General features: G+C 35.2%; 1 protein-coding gene and 1 long non-coding RNA gene across 2 annotated transcripts; both read right to left on the bottom strand.

Moving 5' to 3' along the window:
- Window positions 1–3,711: 3,711 nt before the first annotated feature.
- Window positions 3,712–4,170, bottom strand: LOC129245820 (PI-actitoxin-Afv2b-like). Its single transcript, XM_054884220.1, has 2 exons — window positions 4,012–4,170; window positions 3,712–3,944 (listed from the first exon to the last, which is right to left on the bottom strand). Exons 1-2 carry the CDS (start codon window positions 4,085–4,087, stop codon window positions 3,757–3,759), a joined length of 264 nt encoding a protein of 87 aa, XP_054740195.1. The 5' UTR covers window positions 4,088–4,170; the 3' UTR covers window positions 3,712–3,756.
- A 2,189-nt stretch (window positions 4,171–6,359) lies between these two features.
- LOC129243637 (uncharacterized) lies at window positions 6,360–12,051 on the bottom strand. The gene is made up of 3 exons (XR_008582331.1): window positions 11,873–12,051; window positions 11,640–11,775; window positions 6,360–6,424 (listed from the first exon to the last, which is right to left on the bottom strand). It is a non-coding gene; the product is annotated as an uncharacterized LOC129243637 (long non-coding RNA).
- Between the last annotated feature and the right edge of the window lie 5,130 nt (window positions 12,052–17,181).

Genomic DNA, 17,181 nt, shown 5'->3' with positions numbered 1-17,181 from the left:
AAGCCTTTCGTCGCTCAACTGGTCATCTTTTGACAACGCGCTTGAAGAAAATTAGACTCGACAGATGCAAGCAAGTTCGTCGGTGACACGCAGTTAATGACCATGAAAATATTCCTTTTACACATGAAAAATATTTCACTGTTGAAGAAGTTTTTAATAAGCAAATTACAAAATCAATGCAAAAACTTCTAAAGACGTTGTTGTTCCAAGGTTTTAGCATAGCCACCGGAGAACGTTGGATCTTCCAGCAAGATCTCGCTCCAGCCCATAAGACAAAAACCACTCAGCAGTGGCTAAAAAACCATATTCCTGGGTTCAGAGCCGCAGAAGATTGGTCGTCGGGAAGCCCAGATTTGAATCCATTGGACTACAGTTTGTGGTCAGAAAAGGAGAACATGGCCTGTCAAAGACCTACAGAAATTTGGAGAGTCTCAAACAATCTTTGGTTCGAGTAGCGACGTCAATATTCATGGAAACTACTGCAATAGCTGAATGGCCAATCGTTTGAAGGCTTGTGGAAAAGCAAATAGTAACCATTTCGAATGAAAATATAAAATACATATGTTTTTCTAATATTTTCATGATTGAATAAAACTAATTTCATTAAAAAGAAGTATTACTATTTCAAATCTTCAACGGACTTCCCTTGTAACAGGACTTATGGCATGACTAAGTAATGTTGCAGAATAGCAGTAAAAAATCAAATCTGCTGTAGCTACTTGAGAATTACTCTGGCAGTTTTGTACTTGCACCCTCAAGTGAGCATTCAATAGAGGCTTATAAAATGAGTTTGATTCAGATGTTTGCTCTCTCTGCAAATGACAAAGTCATCGATCCGATTTTTGGATATTTTGAAGTGTTACATGCTTGTATGTCCCTAAATCTATTTTCAACAGATTTTGTCCATTTTAGCGCAGAGTTCAACATTTTGTGCTTGACAAAATTTTTGTTTGCTGGGCAATAGGAGGTACGAACAAGTGTATCATTATGTAAAGTTGTGTGTATATTTGTACAGTGTCTATAGCCTAAGCTATTTGTGCCCACAGCCCGAAAATAATCTATGAGATACAAGTAGATATTCTATTTTTGTTGTGCTCACACATAAATTGCCTCGAAATCGACTATATTATCGCTTCAAGTACTCAGTAAACTAAAAGCACAAAAAAAAACAGAAAAACTAATGTGCAAACATATACCCGAACATATACATATGTCTGTATGTCAATATACAATATTTGTAAGCAAACACACTTTTTGCTCTTAGCTATGAATGCGTTATTGAGTGGGTTCTTGCCGGTCGCGTGAATATCATCGCGTGCCAATGGATTTTTCTTTTTGTGGTTCATGCGAGGCGTTCTTTTTATGCGCCATATGAGTGCATGCAGATATATATATGTAGGTACATATAGGTATTTGAGTATGTGTATCAAATGCATATTATCTGCCTACTTGCGATAAAATAACTTTCTGAAATATTTAAATTATCAATCATACACAAATTATGCTTTGGAAAGCATCTTAGATTAGGTCAGGTCCGGTTGTAGTTGTTGTTCACTGAGGCTTATAGCCTATTGTGGGGAATTTGTCCGTATCTCTTCTAAAAGCTGTGTGAACTTTTCAAAAATTTCCTACATTTGGATAGACCAGGCCCATGGCACAGAAGGTGCGAGATCGTCTCCTCTTCTTCCTCAATCAGACAGCTTCTGCAGAAGTCGTGTGTTTGCATGCCCATATTCTGGGTGTGTCTGCCTATTAGGCAGTATCCGGTTTTAACAGAAATCAGTGTACTAAGACTATGCCTATTTTTGCTTAGTAGAGTTTCTGTGCGTTTAGTATTGAGAGTCGGCTACAATTGTCGACGCGGTTTTGCAGATGGGTTCATTACAACATCTTGCCTTCGCTGCTCTTACAATTTTCTCAAAAATATGTAGCTTACAATATTCTTACAATGCTTATGCCATTATCTGTGCACTCATCAGTCAACTTGGCGTCAGGCCTCGCTGGCTCATCGGCTGTGCACATTCCCTCAATGTCACAATAGCAAGGTACCCATTTCACCTTTGAATGAAATGACTCACCCATTTCGTTAGGAGATGTATGGTATTTCATGTTTACCTTGGAGGTTGTTTATTGTTTTGAGAGTGGTAAGGCTATCAGTGAAGATCTCATTTCCAGATAAATATAATATCACACTGTACCAGTGTCACGGCTTTTATTATTGTCTTCAGTTCGGCCTGAAAGACATCGCAGTAGTCGGGAAGCCGAAAACTAAAGGTGACCTCCACATGTTCGGAGTACAGGTATACCTCCCGCCCACCCTGCGTTCGAGCTTATAAATGGATGGACTCACCTGTCTTATATCGATCCCATTCCCACTATTTCCTTGACGGTAGGAGGGAAAGTTGTATTGAGAATTATAAGCGGAGCACATAGTCTACCTGTATGGAAATCTCTGAATCTGAATCTCTGAAATGCCAGTTTGAATTTACAGTGGCCGTATCCTATGTTTGACTATTTAGTTAAGGTGTTCAACCTTATTGCAGCATTGCTAGCGACATATCTTGCCTGCAGATCTAAAGCATCTTAAGAAAGTACTGGATTAAATGGATTTTATTTTTTTCTGTAGCTTAGAAAGAAAAAGTAGGCAAATAAATTATTTTGTCAAATATCGGTGAGCGATATAATACATAAAATGAACGATCGATTATGTACAGATTAAAGCTCAACATGTATGTAATGATGCCATAACAAGGATACAAAAGTGGTTGTATTACGTCAGCTTGGAACTAGCTGCCCAAAAAACAAAACTGGTGCTGATCAGTAGGAGCTAGCAGAAAGTAAAGCTGTCAATATTAGTTGGATTGATTTCAGACTAACATTCAGGAGAAAAATTCTTTCCACAGTGACGCACTCTATATGCTACACGCACCTCCAGTCTGGGCTGGAGCAAAGTGTCATTTTAAAGAAGGAAAGGCCAGTAAAACAAGTGCGTTGAAGACCGCATGGGCCTATAGGATGGGGTAAAAGACTGAACTGCTCGCAATGTCCCAAGTCGACAGAGGAACTCAAACAAGCAGATCGGGGGGCGCATAGGCTGATTCCACGGATTAACGAGTGGATCTGTTAAAAGTACGAACAGATATTTTCTATCCTGACATATCTTTTAATCGGACATGGATGCTTCGAAAAATGTCTGCATTGAGTAGACTTGGGTGGTAGTCCTTATTGCCCAGAATGCTTGGAGGAAGAGGAGACGGCCGAATATGTGGCCTTTTTTTGCAGCAGGTTCGTTAAGGAACACGACGACCTAGCAAACAAAACTGGTGTTTTCCTAACGCCCAATAATATAGTATTACAAATGCTTGAGTCGGATGAAAAGTGGAGAGCGATGCAAGTTTTTTCAACACGAATTTTGTGGAACTTCGCACTATCGATTTTAGGCGAAAGAATGAAGCTAGATGAACGCAGCAGCAAGAACCACTTCCGCAATGATAAAATGCAGCAAGACGAACAGCAGCCGAATGTAACTGATGGTTAAGCTTATTTCTCACAACTGCCTCTGAACGTAATTACCAAATCGGTATTGCTGTATAAAGAACCGTCGGACTTGAGGTCTTTTTAGTGGCGTTAAAGTCGCACACTGACTGAGGCTTTCAATTGCTTTTACACCTCGTAAAAAAATTATGAATATTAAGTAAACAACTCTAAGGGTTCAGATGTAAATATTTAGGTATTAAAAGGGGCGTATTGGTTTAATTACTTCAAATTCGATTCAATACAATCTTTCACACAATCTTCTTTAAAATTATATGAATGCCCGCCTTTAACGCCGCAGCCGTCCTCCGTCCATTGCTCGCACTCATTTCGTTCAGCATTGTAGTAGAAGCCATTGATGATCATATCACATGGACCGTATCCTTGCGGATGTGGCTGTGAGCAATGAGCTAAAAGTGGTATAAAATAGAAAAACAACTATAATTAATATGTTTTAAACATAACGGAAAATAATACCTGGTCGTTCAGCATAGATACAGCAATAAATTGAACAAACACTGAGCGCAAATAGTAAAGTGCCTTTCGTATTCATATTGGCTTTTGTTTAGTAATGTAATATCCACTTTGTACACTTCGAAAGTTTCTGGTCAACTGATGAACGATTTTCTAACTACTAACTTGTTGCGGAAGTAAATAGAAGAGCTTAAGTTCGGGCAACTTTTTAAAACCAACGCATGTTTCAATGCACGAAATATTAAAAGAGCAGTGCTGTGTTCCCACTTTCTTGGATAATTTGATACATAAATTTTATTATTTCTTTAGTCTTAGATAAATCGCATGTTTCATGCCTTCAAGTTTTCTATTACATAGTCCATATGGTTCTTATAGGGTTGATAATTTAATTCTCGGTTTTTCGAATAATAAACCGATACTGTGAAGTCATTTGGCCGTCTAGAGACTGCGATTGTATTACATTAGAATAACATCAGTCCTGTGATATAAATGCTATGCGTGCCATTCAGAGCCGTTTCAGGAGTTGCAACTTGAAATCGGAGTTGCCATTGATGAAATAATTGCTGAGACTCACAAAAATGTACTGAAAACTTAGATTGATAGAATTGGCTACTGTAATTTAAATGAAACTCTGTTCTACGTGTAATGTCATGACTGACTCTTTCCACTAAAAAAAATATTAAGGAATATTCATAAACTAAACTTCTGACAGCTCACAGATGTTATGATGGATGCTAAAGCAAAAACAAGTGATAGTTCCAATTCCTAACGCTCGATGAGCCACTCTTTATAATCGTATTTATTTTTGTAAAAGCAATTTCGGACACAAAATTTCTTTAATTAGTTTTTGAAATAATATAGCATTTTCAATATTTTTAAGCTAAATTTTGAAAAAGTTATAAAACCCTGCGTAGGGTATGAAACGTGGGATAAAAAACAAGTAAAAATGAATTAGCGCTCATATTTACTGTTTTTTATTTGTTCAAAAATTCATATGTGTATGCATTTATCAGTTGACTGAGAGCTAGCTGAAATATTTTAATTATTCAAGTACTCGTATATTTGAATGTAGCTAACCACATTAGTGCGGCAGTCGCTAGCACAGAGAGTAAATTAATTTCAAAAGTAAAGGGTTTGTCTCTAAGAGCCGCTCATTTTGGGATTTGAGTAACTCAGCAATCATATGAGAAAGCGAAAAAAGGCTCAGATCTTCCTTTGAACCTCAACCATAATACCAGTAGGAATTCGGCTTAGACTATTTTGGAGATGAAAATTGAAAGTTCGGCATGAAAATTCATAATGCCTTCTGTTATTTGAAGGTTTCAGGTAATAATTATTATGTGTGCATAACTGCGCCATAGTTGGAGCTTTTTAGCGTGATACGTTTTAATGGCACTTTTTCTTAAATGAATACAATTTAATGAAGAACAAGAATCAGATTTTACTTAAGGCGACAGTAGTCTTGAAATTTTCTTCATGGAAAAGAAATTTCATGTAGTTCCAAGCTTCTCATTTAATAAATACATTATTTTTCATACAGGCAAGTGAAGCCATCCTGTATAACTCACATGCTTGTACAGAAATCTATACTATTCATACTACGCCACACAAAGTTTTTTTTTATTATCGTCCGATTATTATCGGTCGCTATTGACTATGAGCGCAGCTCCTTGCGCACCGCCGTATGAAAATCCATACTAAACATTGAGTTTTTCGGATGTATGTAGAAGTACTTCATAAATTTTCCGTGGATTTTCTTCGCTCCAAATTTTTTTTACTTAACTTACTTTACTGGGCCTAGCCAGAAATGAGTCTAATCATTGAAGGTGGTTTTCTTCTGAAACGTTTGGCGGCCATTGTTTTTAATAAAAAATTCTAACAACTTCTCCATCAGAGTTCATACGCAACTATAGCAAAGCCCTTTAAAACAGCAACATTATCACTGAGTTATACCACCTTGATCAAAAAGTTCCCAGAACTACCGTTCCCGGTGATGCTTTAAATCAACTGATTTGAATTCTGTTTGTTTTTTGTTAGGTCGCCACATTTGCGATTAATATTCATATCATTGACATTGCTTGGCATTTTTAAAAGTTACCGTGCTTTGGGTAAAACTACCTCTGCACGTGTTTTCGACTCTTTACAGTTTTAAAAATGGATTTGAGTTTGCCACTATTTGCAACGAGCTTGTATACAATTTTGTGTTAAAAACGGATTAAATGCTTTGAAAATCTTAGAAATGTTGGGAAACTCTTTCGGTAATGACACCCTAAAGAAACAGTCCTTTACTAGTGATGCCTGAGTGAACGTTTCAGAAGTGGTCGAGAGTCCATCGAGGATGAGGAACGTCGACATTGTAGTTAATGTAGTTATCTTGGGTTTGCGCCGTGTTGCTGCAATGTTGCTCCCAAAGGACCTGAAATTCATAAAAAAAGGTGCTGCGTTGATGTCGCATATTAAAAATAAAAGCGAGTCTTAATTAGAATTTTCTCCCAATCACTGCTCTCAATTCAAATATTATATATTAATACTTATTTAGATTGCATGCAGTGGTTTTTTTTTTTTTAATTTGAAAGTGTTAGCACTACAGAGGGGAAGTCTGGCGAAAGTAGAATTTTGTGACACTTCACAGAAAACAGAAAATAGGAGATTTGAATACTTACTTGAAAACTATTCTTTGCTTTATTTATTTAATTTCAGAAATAAAAAACAATTGTTCTTACTGACTACTACGAAAGTAAATTTAACAAAAAAAAAAAAAACAGTTAAATTAAAATTTTTGTTATACATTAAATACTACATAAATATCGTTATTGAAAAGTTAAATACAATAGACAGTTTAGTTGAGCCGAAAAACATAGTTTAGATAATGTAATAACGAGTTCAATAGAATTTGAGATCTCATTGAGTTCTTGATGTGAGCGAGCAATAGGAGCAATAATTTTTTCTACACCTATTCAAATGGACCGGATATTTATTACGTAAAGACCTGGTAGGGACCGAATAGTTAATCAGACAGCCATAAAATCGATTATAAGTATGAATAAATTATATTGGAAACGGGATGTACATATGTATATAATGGGACAGAATCAGAGAAATTCAGGGAAGAGAGAGCATCCTTAAGAAAAACTTTTTGAACTCGTTGATTTCTGTCAATAAAGAATTGGTGACAAGGTCTCCAAATCAAGGGGGCATATTCTAATGTAGATCGAGCAAATGCAGTAAATAACAACTTAAGGGGACCCGGTGGTCTAGAAATTTCAAAAAATCGTTTTTTTGTTTTTTCGATATTTCTAAAGCACATTAAATGGGTAGAGAGCGGTCCGCGCGCTTCTGTACCTCAAACTTTGAACTCATTTATAGTGAAAATACTTTTTCGGCCTGGTGTTGTAAAAAAAACAATACTATTCAACCGAATCGTCTGAAATTTTAATATGTTATTCACAACATCAATGGCTATCGCCCATACTAGAATAATATTATTATTATTTCAATTATTTTGTATTTTTTTGATAAAAAAAAAACTGAAAAAACCGATTTTTAGTGTCTCAAATTCAAATTTTAATTTTTTTTATTCTAGTACGGAATAGCTACGGTCACACTGATTAATATTTTTTTTGGTTTTTGTGTTTCTGATAAATAGAAGAGCCAATATGGACAACACTGTCCAGGTCCAATTTTACGGGAGGGTCAACTTCAGCGCGATTTTTAAAGTTATTACAATTTTTTTTTTTTCGTATGTAAAAGAAGTTAAATAAAAAGTTCAAAAAATGTAAATATCGTTTTTCATTTTTTTATTGTAAAAAAATGACCCTAAATTTTCTAGGTCTAGATCTCCGAGACCCCTTAGGAGTACAGATATGCGTCTGTAAATTTCGAATTATTCCTTCTTATAAAACTAAAAGTATTGTACGCTTTAGATAGAATAAAATTTATAAGATTACGAAATGTAAAGCGTCCATCAAAAACAACCAATAAATCTTTGATTTCTGCAGCAGATTGGAGTATATCATCACCGAACTTATAACAAGTAGTAAGGATGTTGATTATTTTTGAATACGTGAGTTTAAAGCATTAACTAAAATATCTATTAGCATCAGCTCGCAGCTTATGTAAATCCGCCGAGTTTGAAACAATAGAAAACAATTTTAAAACTTCCGCATACAGGAGGAAGTTGGCAAAAGAAAAACAACTACGTAAATCGTTGATAAAAAAAGCAATACATCCTTGAGGTACACCAGAGGACGCTGAAAAAGAAGCATATGAGACACCATTGATGTTCTGTTTAAGAATGCAACTACATCGCATGGAAGATTTACGAAAATTCATTACCAGAGGCTATTTGTCAGAGGAAGCTCTGGAAGTTACTCACAAACTGATGAGAAATGCGCTTGTATCATAAGCGAAAAGCTACGCAGGAATAATATAATAAAATATATTATTTTATTAAATAATATTTAATAAAATTATTAGATCCACAGTTCGCATCCATAAGAAGTAAGATTCAAAAAACTCATATTATAACGGAAACGAAAAAAAGAAGTACAATTTAAGATATTTTGCAGACATTTTTAACTGATTGCGAAGAAAGTTCAGTATGAATTGAATGCTAATAGCATTTAATTAACTTCCGCTGGAATACTTTAGAAAAAACCATTTTTAATCTTCATTTAAGTCTTATTTTCATCGAAAATATAGAAACTATGAAAAAAGGCAAATTTTACTTTCGAGTTCAATGTACTGTAATCCAATAAGGAATCAATTTTAAGCAAAATCCATTCATATTGATATTTTTGCTTACCTTTTACTATATATGAAGCCGTAGCACTGTGCGCCCTACAGATAAAATAACTAGAGCACTTTGTAACTTAGTCGATTAAGCAAAAGCAGCTAAGCCCCTCCCTTTATCAAAGTTATTCGAAAATAAGAAACTATTTTTCACCTTGCTGCCGTTTACTTTGTATTTAGGTTTATGGAAATTTCTCGGTTTATCTTCTTTGAGATTAATAGCCCCGAATATAAAAATTAATAGCCTTTAATAATTATGTAAATGTGGTTTTCAAAAACTTGTCCACAATTTTTGATTAATTATCAAAGTGTGCTTGTCAACTGAAATGCTTTAAAGAAAAGCATAAATAACTCAAATTAGTGAAAATGTCATGACTACTTTCGTTAAACCACTTTGTGATAGCTTAAGTGCAACAACAAAAGTAACAATATTAAAAAAAAAATAATAAATTAAAAAAAAAGCCACGCAAAACTAACACAGAAAATACTAGCGTTCAGAATTATTTAAATGTTTTGAATAATAAATTGGCATGCCAACAGAATACCACACGCGTACTAGTGCGCCTAGTGCGCTACTTTTGTGAGCAACCTGCACTTGTAAGTAGTTTATGAACCAGTTACTCATTTAATCAGAAGTTGCGTGGACCATTCGGATGGCACTAAACTCGAGACTATTCTTTTGCGTAATGGGCGTGTAGATATTATTTTATTACTACTACTCTTAGCCAAACGAGCTTCTGGAATGCTCATCACACATTGTGTTGCATTCTAAGTATAATATGACCTGCAAGTATTGGCAATGGAGAGGGCCTCAAACAAACATTATTTAGTAATAATCTATTCGTTGGGACTTAGTATCATTGGAAGCGAAGTTAAACTGACTAAAGGGTTAATGAGTTACTAAAGAAATTTGAAGGTACGGCATCTAAACTAGTAGCATATGCAAATGGCATACATACTTAGGTAGTGACAGCCAAATACATCGTGAGTGACATAATGAATAATACATACACTCGGAGCAGAGAACGAATGGGCAACACAGACAGTCCTAGTGATAAATGCCGATAAAACGGATATGGTACTTTTTACTAGAAGGTGCAAGATCTCCTATTGGCAACCCCCGCAGCTAAACGGGTCACAAAATCGAAATTTTTTTTCTTCACTCATCTTATAGTAAATCATTTCAAGAATGTTGTGTCAAAATTTTAAGTGGATCGGAGCAGAACTCTCAAAGTTATAGCCTTTGTAGGCACTCTACCTCGAATGCGGAGCATCGATAATTTTTCAGAGTCATTTTTTCAAACGCGTTTTTCCCGAAACGACTTCTTAAAAGTCGGTGCCAATCACAACTCCGAAACTACTAGCATTACATCATACTTTAACTGAAAAATTCGACTTTTTTAGTTTCAGATGATTCTACGACGAATGCCGATTGTAACCGCAGAGCACCCCTCGAAAAACATATCTCCAAAAAAACTCTGTCATGGGCTTATTTGTCAATATTTTATTATTAATATTTTTTAAAAACTTATTGAAAAGATGTACAATAACATGCAACTGATTTTATTAAAGTATCTTAAGCCATATTTCTGTAAAAAATTAAAAAAAAAGTGTTTTTTTTTTAGCGCTAAACCCTACCACCCCCTTAAGCTCCCCGATCACTGCAATATCTTTTCAGCAGAAGTCTTTGCTGTAGGTAAAGCTGCAGAAATTGCATTAGCAAAGACATCAAGCAACGCCAAAATAAATATATACGTTGACAGCCAAGCGGCGATAAAAGCAATAAACTCATATGAAATTCCATCTAAAAATGTTCTAAAAAGCAGGGAAGGCATAGAGAGACTAGCCGTAGACAGACGGTTGCATATCTATTGGGTACCCGAACATAAGTGTATTGCAAGAAAACGAAATTGTAGATGAGATTGCCAATTCGAACAAGAAAACGACATACTGAAACCTTTAAATACGGTATACAATGACATCGCTGCGGACATGAAAACACGGATAGACGGAGGTGGATAAACCTAGCCACTTGTAAAACCGCCAACATCATGTGTACACAGAATGCAGATAAATATGTATGTCCGATTTGTACTAGCTCTGTCCAGAAAAGAACTATCGTAGGTGTGCTGTCAGGCCACAATTTGCTAGCTGTGCACGCATACAAAATAGGAATTACAAACAACAATAGCTACAGATTTTGCAATGAATTGAATGAAGAGAGGGAAACGCTAGAACACCTTCTACGTTCTTGCCCTGCGTTAGCTAAAACCAGATTAAAATGCTCCTAAGCATACAATATGAGAAGTTAGAATGCCTCTCGGGGTTAGAGCTTCAGTGTTTACTTAGATTCGCAAAAGACGCAGACGTATTACAAGATGTTTACTGCAAGGAAACGTAAAAGTCTAGCTCCATCTGGTAACACTAAGGACCTTTCATCCAGGCAGGTCCACCTAACCTAAACTAGCATTATTGGAAACTCTTATTGTTGTTGGTTTTGATGTTGAAGCAGCATGAACATTCTCCATACATGGCGAATACTACTGGAGTGACAATCCTTCACCGGATAGAAATACTAAATCCGACTTGTTCCGGTAATGTTGAACTGACTGTCGTGGGAACATGCAAGATCTTATCTTGATAGCCGCTTGAAATTGGAAATAGTGTAATTAGCACAAAAGCTTGTAGTGAGCCAAATGATAAAACTTTGATAATTATGCACCTATCACTGTAGCATGGCAAGGGACTAGCAAAGTGTAGAGTTTGAAGAGCTAAACGTACAAACTTGCAGTTCTCGCAATAAAACTAATATGAAACTGGGTTGTGCTGAGTATACATACATACGTCCGTTTCTTTTCGCCGTACCAGGCCAAGATGTCTACTTCTTCTCATCGCTATGCCATCGCTTTCGACAAGGAGATGTATTGGAGTTTCCGCAAGGTGACAATGTTCTTTGGTATAGTCAGTTTAGGCAGGCTAAAAAGAGAAAAATCTATACATCAAGAAGATGTCTGGATCATTATAGACATTAGGCGTATAATGACCAGAACTTTTTAGTTCATATTATACATACGGCTTCAGAATTTTCAAAAAATCGTTTTTTTACAGATCATTGTTCTTTATAGTTTTAGGCGTATTTCTGTGGAAGGCGATTGTAAAAATAGATACAAAGATATTAGTACTTGCTTTAAATGCGCGCGACCTCGAGCGAAATGCACTTGAAAGTTTAAACTCGTTTTTCTCGAAACTACTTTTTCCGACACGGTCTGCATTATAACTCATACAGTTTTTTAAATTTTTTGATGCGGTTTTTTAAATATTCGAAAGTGTTTTCTCTATAGATTTGATTTTTGATATTTTTACTAAAAAAATTTATAAACATAATTAAAGTATGACATTTATGACGTAAAACGCATACTTTTTTGAAATGCCGTAAATTGTAAAATTCAATTAAAAAAAAAATTCTAAATTCAAAAATCCGGCTGGACAAACTGTAACTACAACTTTATTGGATAACAATAAAAATAAATGTAAAAAATTGTATACCATACATTGTTTATTGGTACTTGAACTTTATAAAAAAATATATTTTAATTTTTCTTTCCAAAAATTAGTATATAAAAAATCACGTGACCCAAAGTACAATGAAAAAAAGTTGGTCCACGATCTGCATCATTTCTCTTTGAAATGTTGATGGATCTGTACATTTGTTTAAGTACTAATAAACAATTTTTTATACAATATTTATTTCTATTGTTATCCCTTCTAAAACAGTTTTTTAGCGCATTTTTGGCGCTGCTGGACGTATGTAACCCCTTAAGTGAATGCTTTACACTGGCCAACACTTCGTCTTACTGCGGGGTTTTGCGTCTCAATATTAATGTATGTGGTTAAGTAAAATTTTAGTGGCATAAATTAATATTTAAGAAAATTGTTTAAATATTTTGAATTTGATTTCAATGTCGGCACTTGATGAATTTGCCAAAGAGTAAAATTGTCTTTATGTATGAATGTATGTGGTTTTTTTCGCAAATATAGTCGTTTGCCTATACGAATTTCTAGTAGTTTTCTGCCCCGTTCTTTAAGCAGTCAAACAAAGGAACTCATACACACACTCACACTAGCTAAAATTCATGCTTGTACTATATAAATTACTAAGCAATAGTAGATATCCTCAAAGCTGCATACGTAAAAGTTGTTTTGATATTATGAAATTTTCTTAGAAGTTCCTTTTTGCTGTATGAAATTTGCAAAAATTACTACGTATGCATGTACTAGGTATGTATGTATGCATGTATGTAAGTTGAAAATTCAAATTTCAATTTGCACTTGACCGATGGTTGAACACAAAAACAAAACAAAAAAAGCACCACTTGAAGATAAATGCCCAGTAACCCAGAGACCCAGAAATGCATATTTGCTACACACACTGTCATTTACATACATAAACTCCGCTGCTTATAATTGCTTATTTCAGTTCATTGGTTTGTCTATTTTTACATTTGAAAGTGTGTTTGTATGTAAACATGTCCATATGTATTACACATACTTACATATGCGTTTGCGTGGCACATTGCACCATTGGCAACATAAACTCTGTTAAGTGCATCCTATTCTTATCTGATCTGGTCTATAGCAATCTAGTGGTTTTACTAATAAGGTAGGTATACATACACACACACACGCGCGTATATACATATGTATATTTAGTCTGTGCAAGCAAGTATTTTCTTATTTTCTAGCTGTTGTTCAGAGTTTGCAGTCTTTTGCAAAATACCTTCACTTTGTAGTGGACCAGTTGTTTTTTTTTTCTTATTTGCTTGTGCGCGTTCTTGGCAAAGCTTCCGATTAAGAACTAAAAAAGAAGAACAATAAATAAACAGTACATTTACTCATAGGTACTAAGTTATTTTTTTTCCTTTGTTCATAAACTGATGAGCTCACAAAAATTGATTTCAATTCTGAAACCTAATCCTCTCCACGTGTTCCGAAGCGTCCTTGCTCGCTAATAAGCATTTTGCCTCTTACGAATTCACAATTTTTTGCTGCTCGTTTTTTAAATATCACTTCATTCACGCGATTTTGGGCAATTACAAAATTACCAGACAATTGCTTTTTACCCCACTCACTACCGTGCCAACATTTATTGAAAGCCCCAAGGTATACAAAATCCATTAAAATATAAAAATAATATATTATAATAGAATATTTTTTTGACACACCACCAATTTGTTAACAGCTGGACTAGACCTTAAAATATAAGTTATTTATTTATTTGTTTTTTCTAATGTAGATATCGTGCTCTCTCTAAAACCCATGATACTTGCAATTTATCAATTCATTTCACGCGGAAAACATTTATTGTTCCCAAAGTTACGTTAAATAATAGGGATTTACTCATACGTTTTGAAAATTTATTTATTTCTTATTTAATTTCAATAACTTTTATATGAAAATATAGTCTCTGCTACAAAAATCATATAAATCCAAGTTCCAACCTTTGTGCAAATTAAAAAAAAGTAAGAGCTTCATACTTTTTAAACTTGAAATTGTAACGAGCAAGTTTCAATTAAGCCACTTTTTTTGCTGCAGTTTTTTGATTATTTCTTCCATATAAAAAATGTCGAATATGCGTTATATGGAGAAAATGCACAAGACCAACAGAAAAAAAATTGTCAAAAATCAGCGTGATTTTTGAGCTACTGCAGATTTGCAATTTATTATATCGAAATTCAAATGAAACTTGGTTTAATATGAGTTTTATATGTGAATCAACTATATATTTAAAGGGAAATTATTCAAATGAAATAAAAAATACATAAAATGTCAAAAATCTCCAGCAGTTCTTTCGCTATAATTATTTAATGCAATGCAAGGTCATCCTAAGGATGATCGATTTACATATTTACAAGGATTGCTCTTCAACTGTAGGGAAAATGAAAATTGTGAGGGTAACTTCGGCTGTCATGTCATTTGGGAAATTCGGCAGCCGATTTCTGCACAATCATTTTACATGTATGTACTCCTCTAATCAGTCGTTGTTCAGACAGCAACGAAGCAACATGATTGGGGATTAGGATTGATTTTTTTTCGTATATCACGAACACAGTCTTATCGCCAGCCGAAGGTTGCACAATCATTTCACACATATTTACATACTCGCCAACACTTATTTACATTCTCATCAAATCAGACGATCTTCAGACCCAATGTTCTGAACGAAATGTTATTGGTTAATTTTTTTCCGTATATCACCAACAGAGTCTCAGTTTTTTTGTAAACACATCCCAAGTGACGTCAGCTTATCAACTTATTCTATCAAAGTCGCTCATAGTCGAATAATGAATACGCATTCACTTAAGTCTATGAAAGAGCACACCTCCGAAACTCTTTTTACCATGGGTCATCCGCTATGGTGAAAAACAAAATTGTGAGAGTAACTGCTGCTGCCACGGCATGGGGTACTCAGCAACAGAATTATGCCCCCTTATTTCACAAGTATCTCCACACTTGTCCAATTAGTTGTTGTTCAGACGGCAACGAAGCAATATGAGACGAGGCTGTGTTGAGTTTTCTCATATATCATCAGCATAATCTCAGTTTTGTCGTAACCAATTCGCTGGCATGTCCCATCTGGCGTCAATAAATCAGCTGCTTATTTAAAATTCGCTGAGAGTCGGCTAATGGTCTGATCTTAGCCACACCTCTAAAGCTGTTCCCCATAATACAAGGCTGCTGAAGCTCTTCGTCTAATATGAGTGGTTAATAAACTCTGATAATGACGTTCGTCAAAATGGGAATGGTATTCTTCAAGGTGATAATGGACTCTCGGCGTTCGTCGTTTAACGCCTGTGTATATTTCAGCGGACATTCCTATGAGATGGTTTCAGTCGTGCCTGGTGGCTCTGCTTCCAACAGAGGACTTTTTTGGTGGTTTCGGTAGAAACATCCTAACTGCTTACTGAAAAATCCCTTGGTAATCTGTTTTAGATTGGATATGCATACGAGTATTTATTAGCATTCTTTTGTATATATGACCGCCACCCTAAAAAAGGCTTAAATAACAGGCTTTGTTGCAGAAGACCAGCTGCTGTTACGATGCCAAATATCTTCATTGAAATATCTATATTATTGTTCAGCAGACCGCATTTTTGCCAAATTTACAGATCTTCAGAGCAGAGCCTGCCGCTATTCTAACACTAACTGTAGGAGACTCTGCTCTAACTTATTTCAAATCAGTTACTAAATAATATGGCTACTGTAGGAAACACAAGCTTCAAGTAGATCAGCTTTTCGTAAGTACAAGTATGTGTTCTATTACCAACTTTCAATATTTGTGTATGTATGTATGTATATTCATCTATCGCACGCTGATGTGCCTCAAATAACAAAGATAAACCAACTTCAACAGCAATACAAATTCTCTCTCTTTAATCTTATCTGCTATACAAGTAAGATTACTATTGACTTAAGTGGTTTTTAAGCTATTTTTTATTTTGAAAAAAAGAACACATTCACTTAAATATTTCTTTAAATTCTTCATGGCTTTTAGCTGTGGGAAAGAAGACGTTTAAACAAAAGCATTGTATAGTTTTTTGACAGTCGCTTTATTTATTACCCATTTCTGCCATTAGAGAATGAGGAACATTTATATTATGTATACTATATGTACATATATCCATAATTATGTGGGTGCTGTTTGTTGGCAAAATATGCAGCCAAGTGATGAGGCATGCCAAATGTGAAGTGAAAATATTATTCTAAACAGTGCGATGCTGACTCTTGATGCTGGTGTACAACTCATTTATCTAGGCGTGATTCAATTTGAACAATTAACATTGAAAGCCAATTAATTGACAATTGTAAATTAATTTTTTTTCTTCTTTGTTTCACTTCTCTTGGGAGCATTGTGAGCTACGCTCTTTACGACAGGATAGGCTAGATTGAATGGGTGTCATCCGGCATATTTAGGCCTGAATAATCCCTTTGTGATACCACTGCAGCTCATCCTTTACACTCCTGAGTATTTTCTGAATCAACCCTATTTTCAGCAACACCATCTGTGAGATCTCTTCAATGCTGTTGAGAACGGCGAATCCGAGCGTGGAAAGCCTTTTTCTGTATAGGGCTATGCATGTCCATAAGAGGTGTTCTACGGTTTCCTCTTCTTCAATATGTTGACAGCTTCGACAAAAGCCATTATGTGGTACCCCAAGTTATGCAAATGTGCCTTCCAATTAGACAATGCTCTGTTAGTACCCCTATCTTGTTTCTCATATCCTGTCTTCTAAGATTCAGTAGCGAATTTGTGCGGCCGTGTTTCTATTCTGGTTTGCCTGCTTATTTGTCAAAGAAGAGATTGCCTCCAACGGGCATTAGCAG

This window comes from Anastrepha obliqua, chromosome 4 (genome assembly GCF_027943255.1).
Source record: "Anastrepha obliqua isolate idAnaObli1 chromosome 4, idAnaObli1_1.0, whole genome shotgun sequence".
Lineage (NCBI taxonomy): Eukaryota > Metazoa > Arthropoda > Insecta > Diptera > Tephritidae > Anastrepha > Anastrepha obliqua.
The sequence above is the reverse complement of the archived record's forward strand: the minus strand, read 5'-3'. Positions and strand labels throughout refer to the sequence as shown.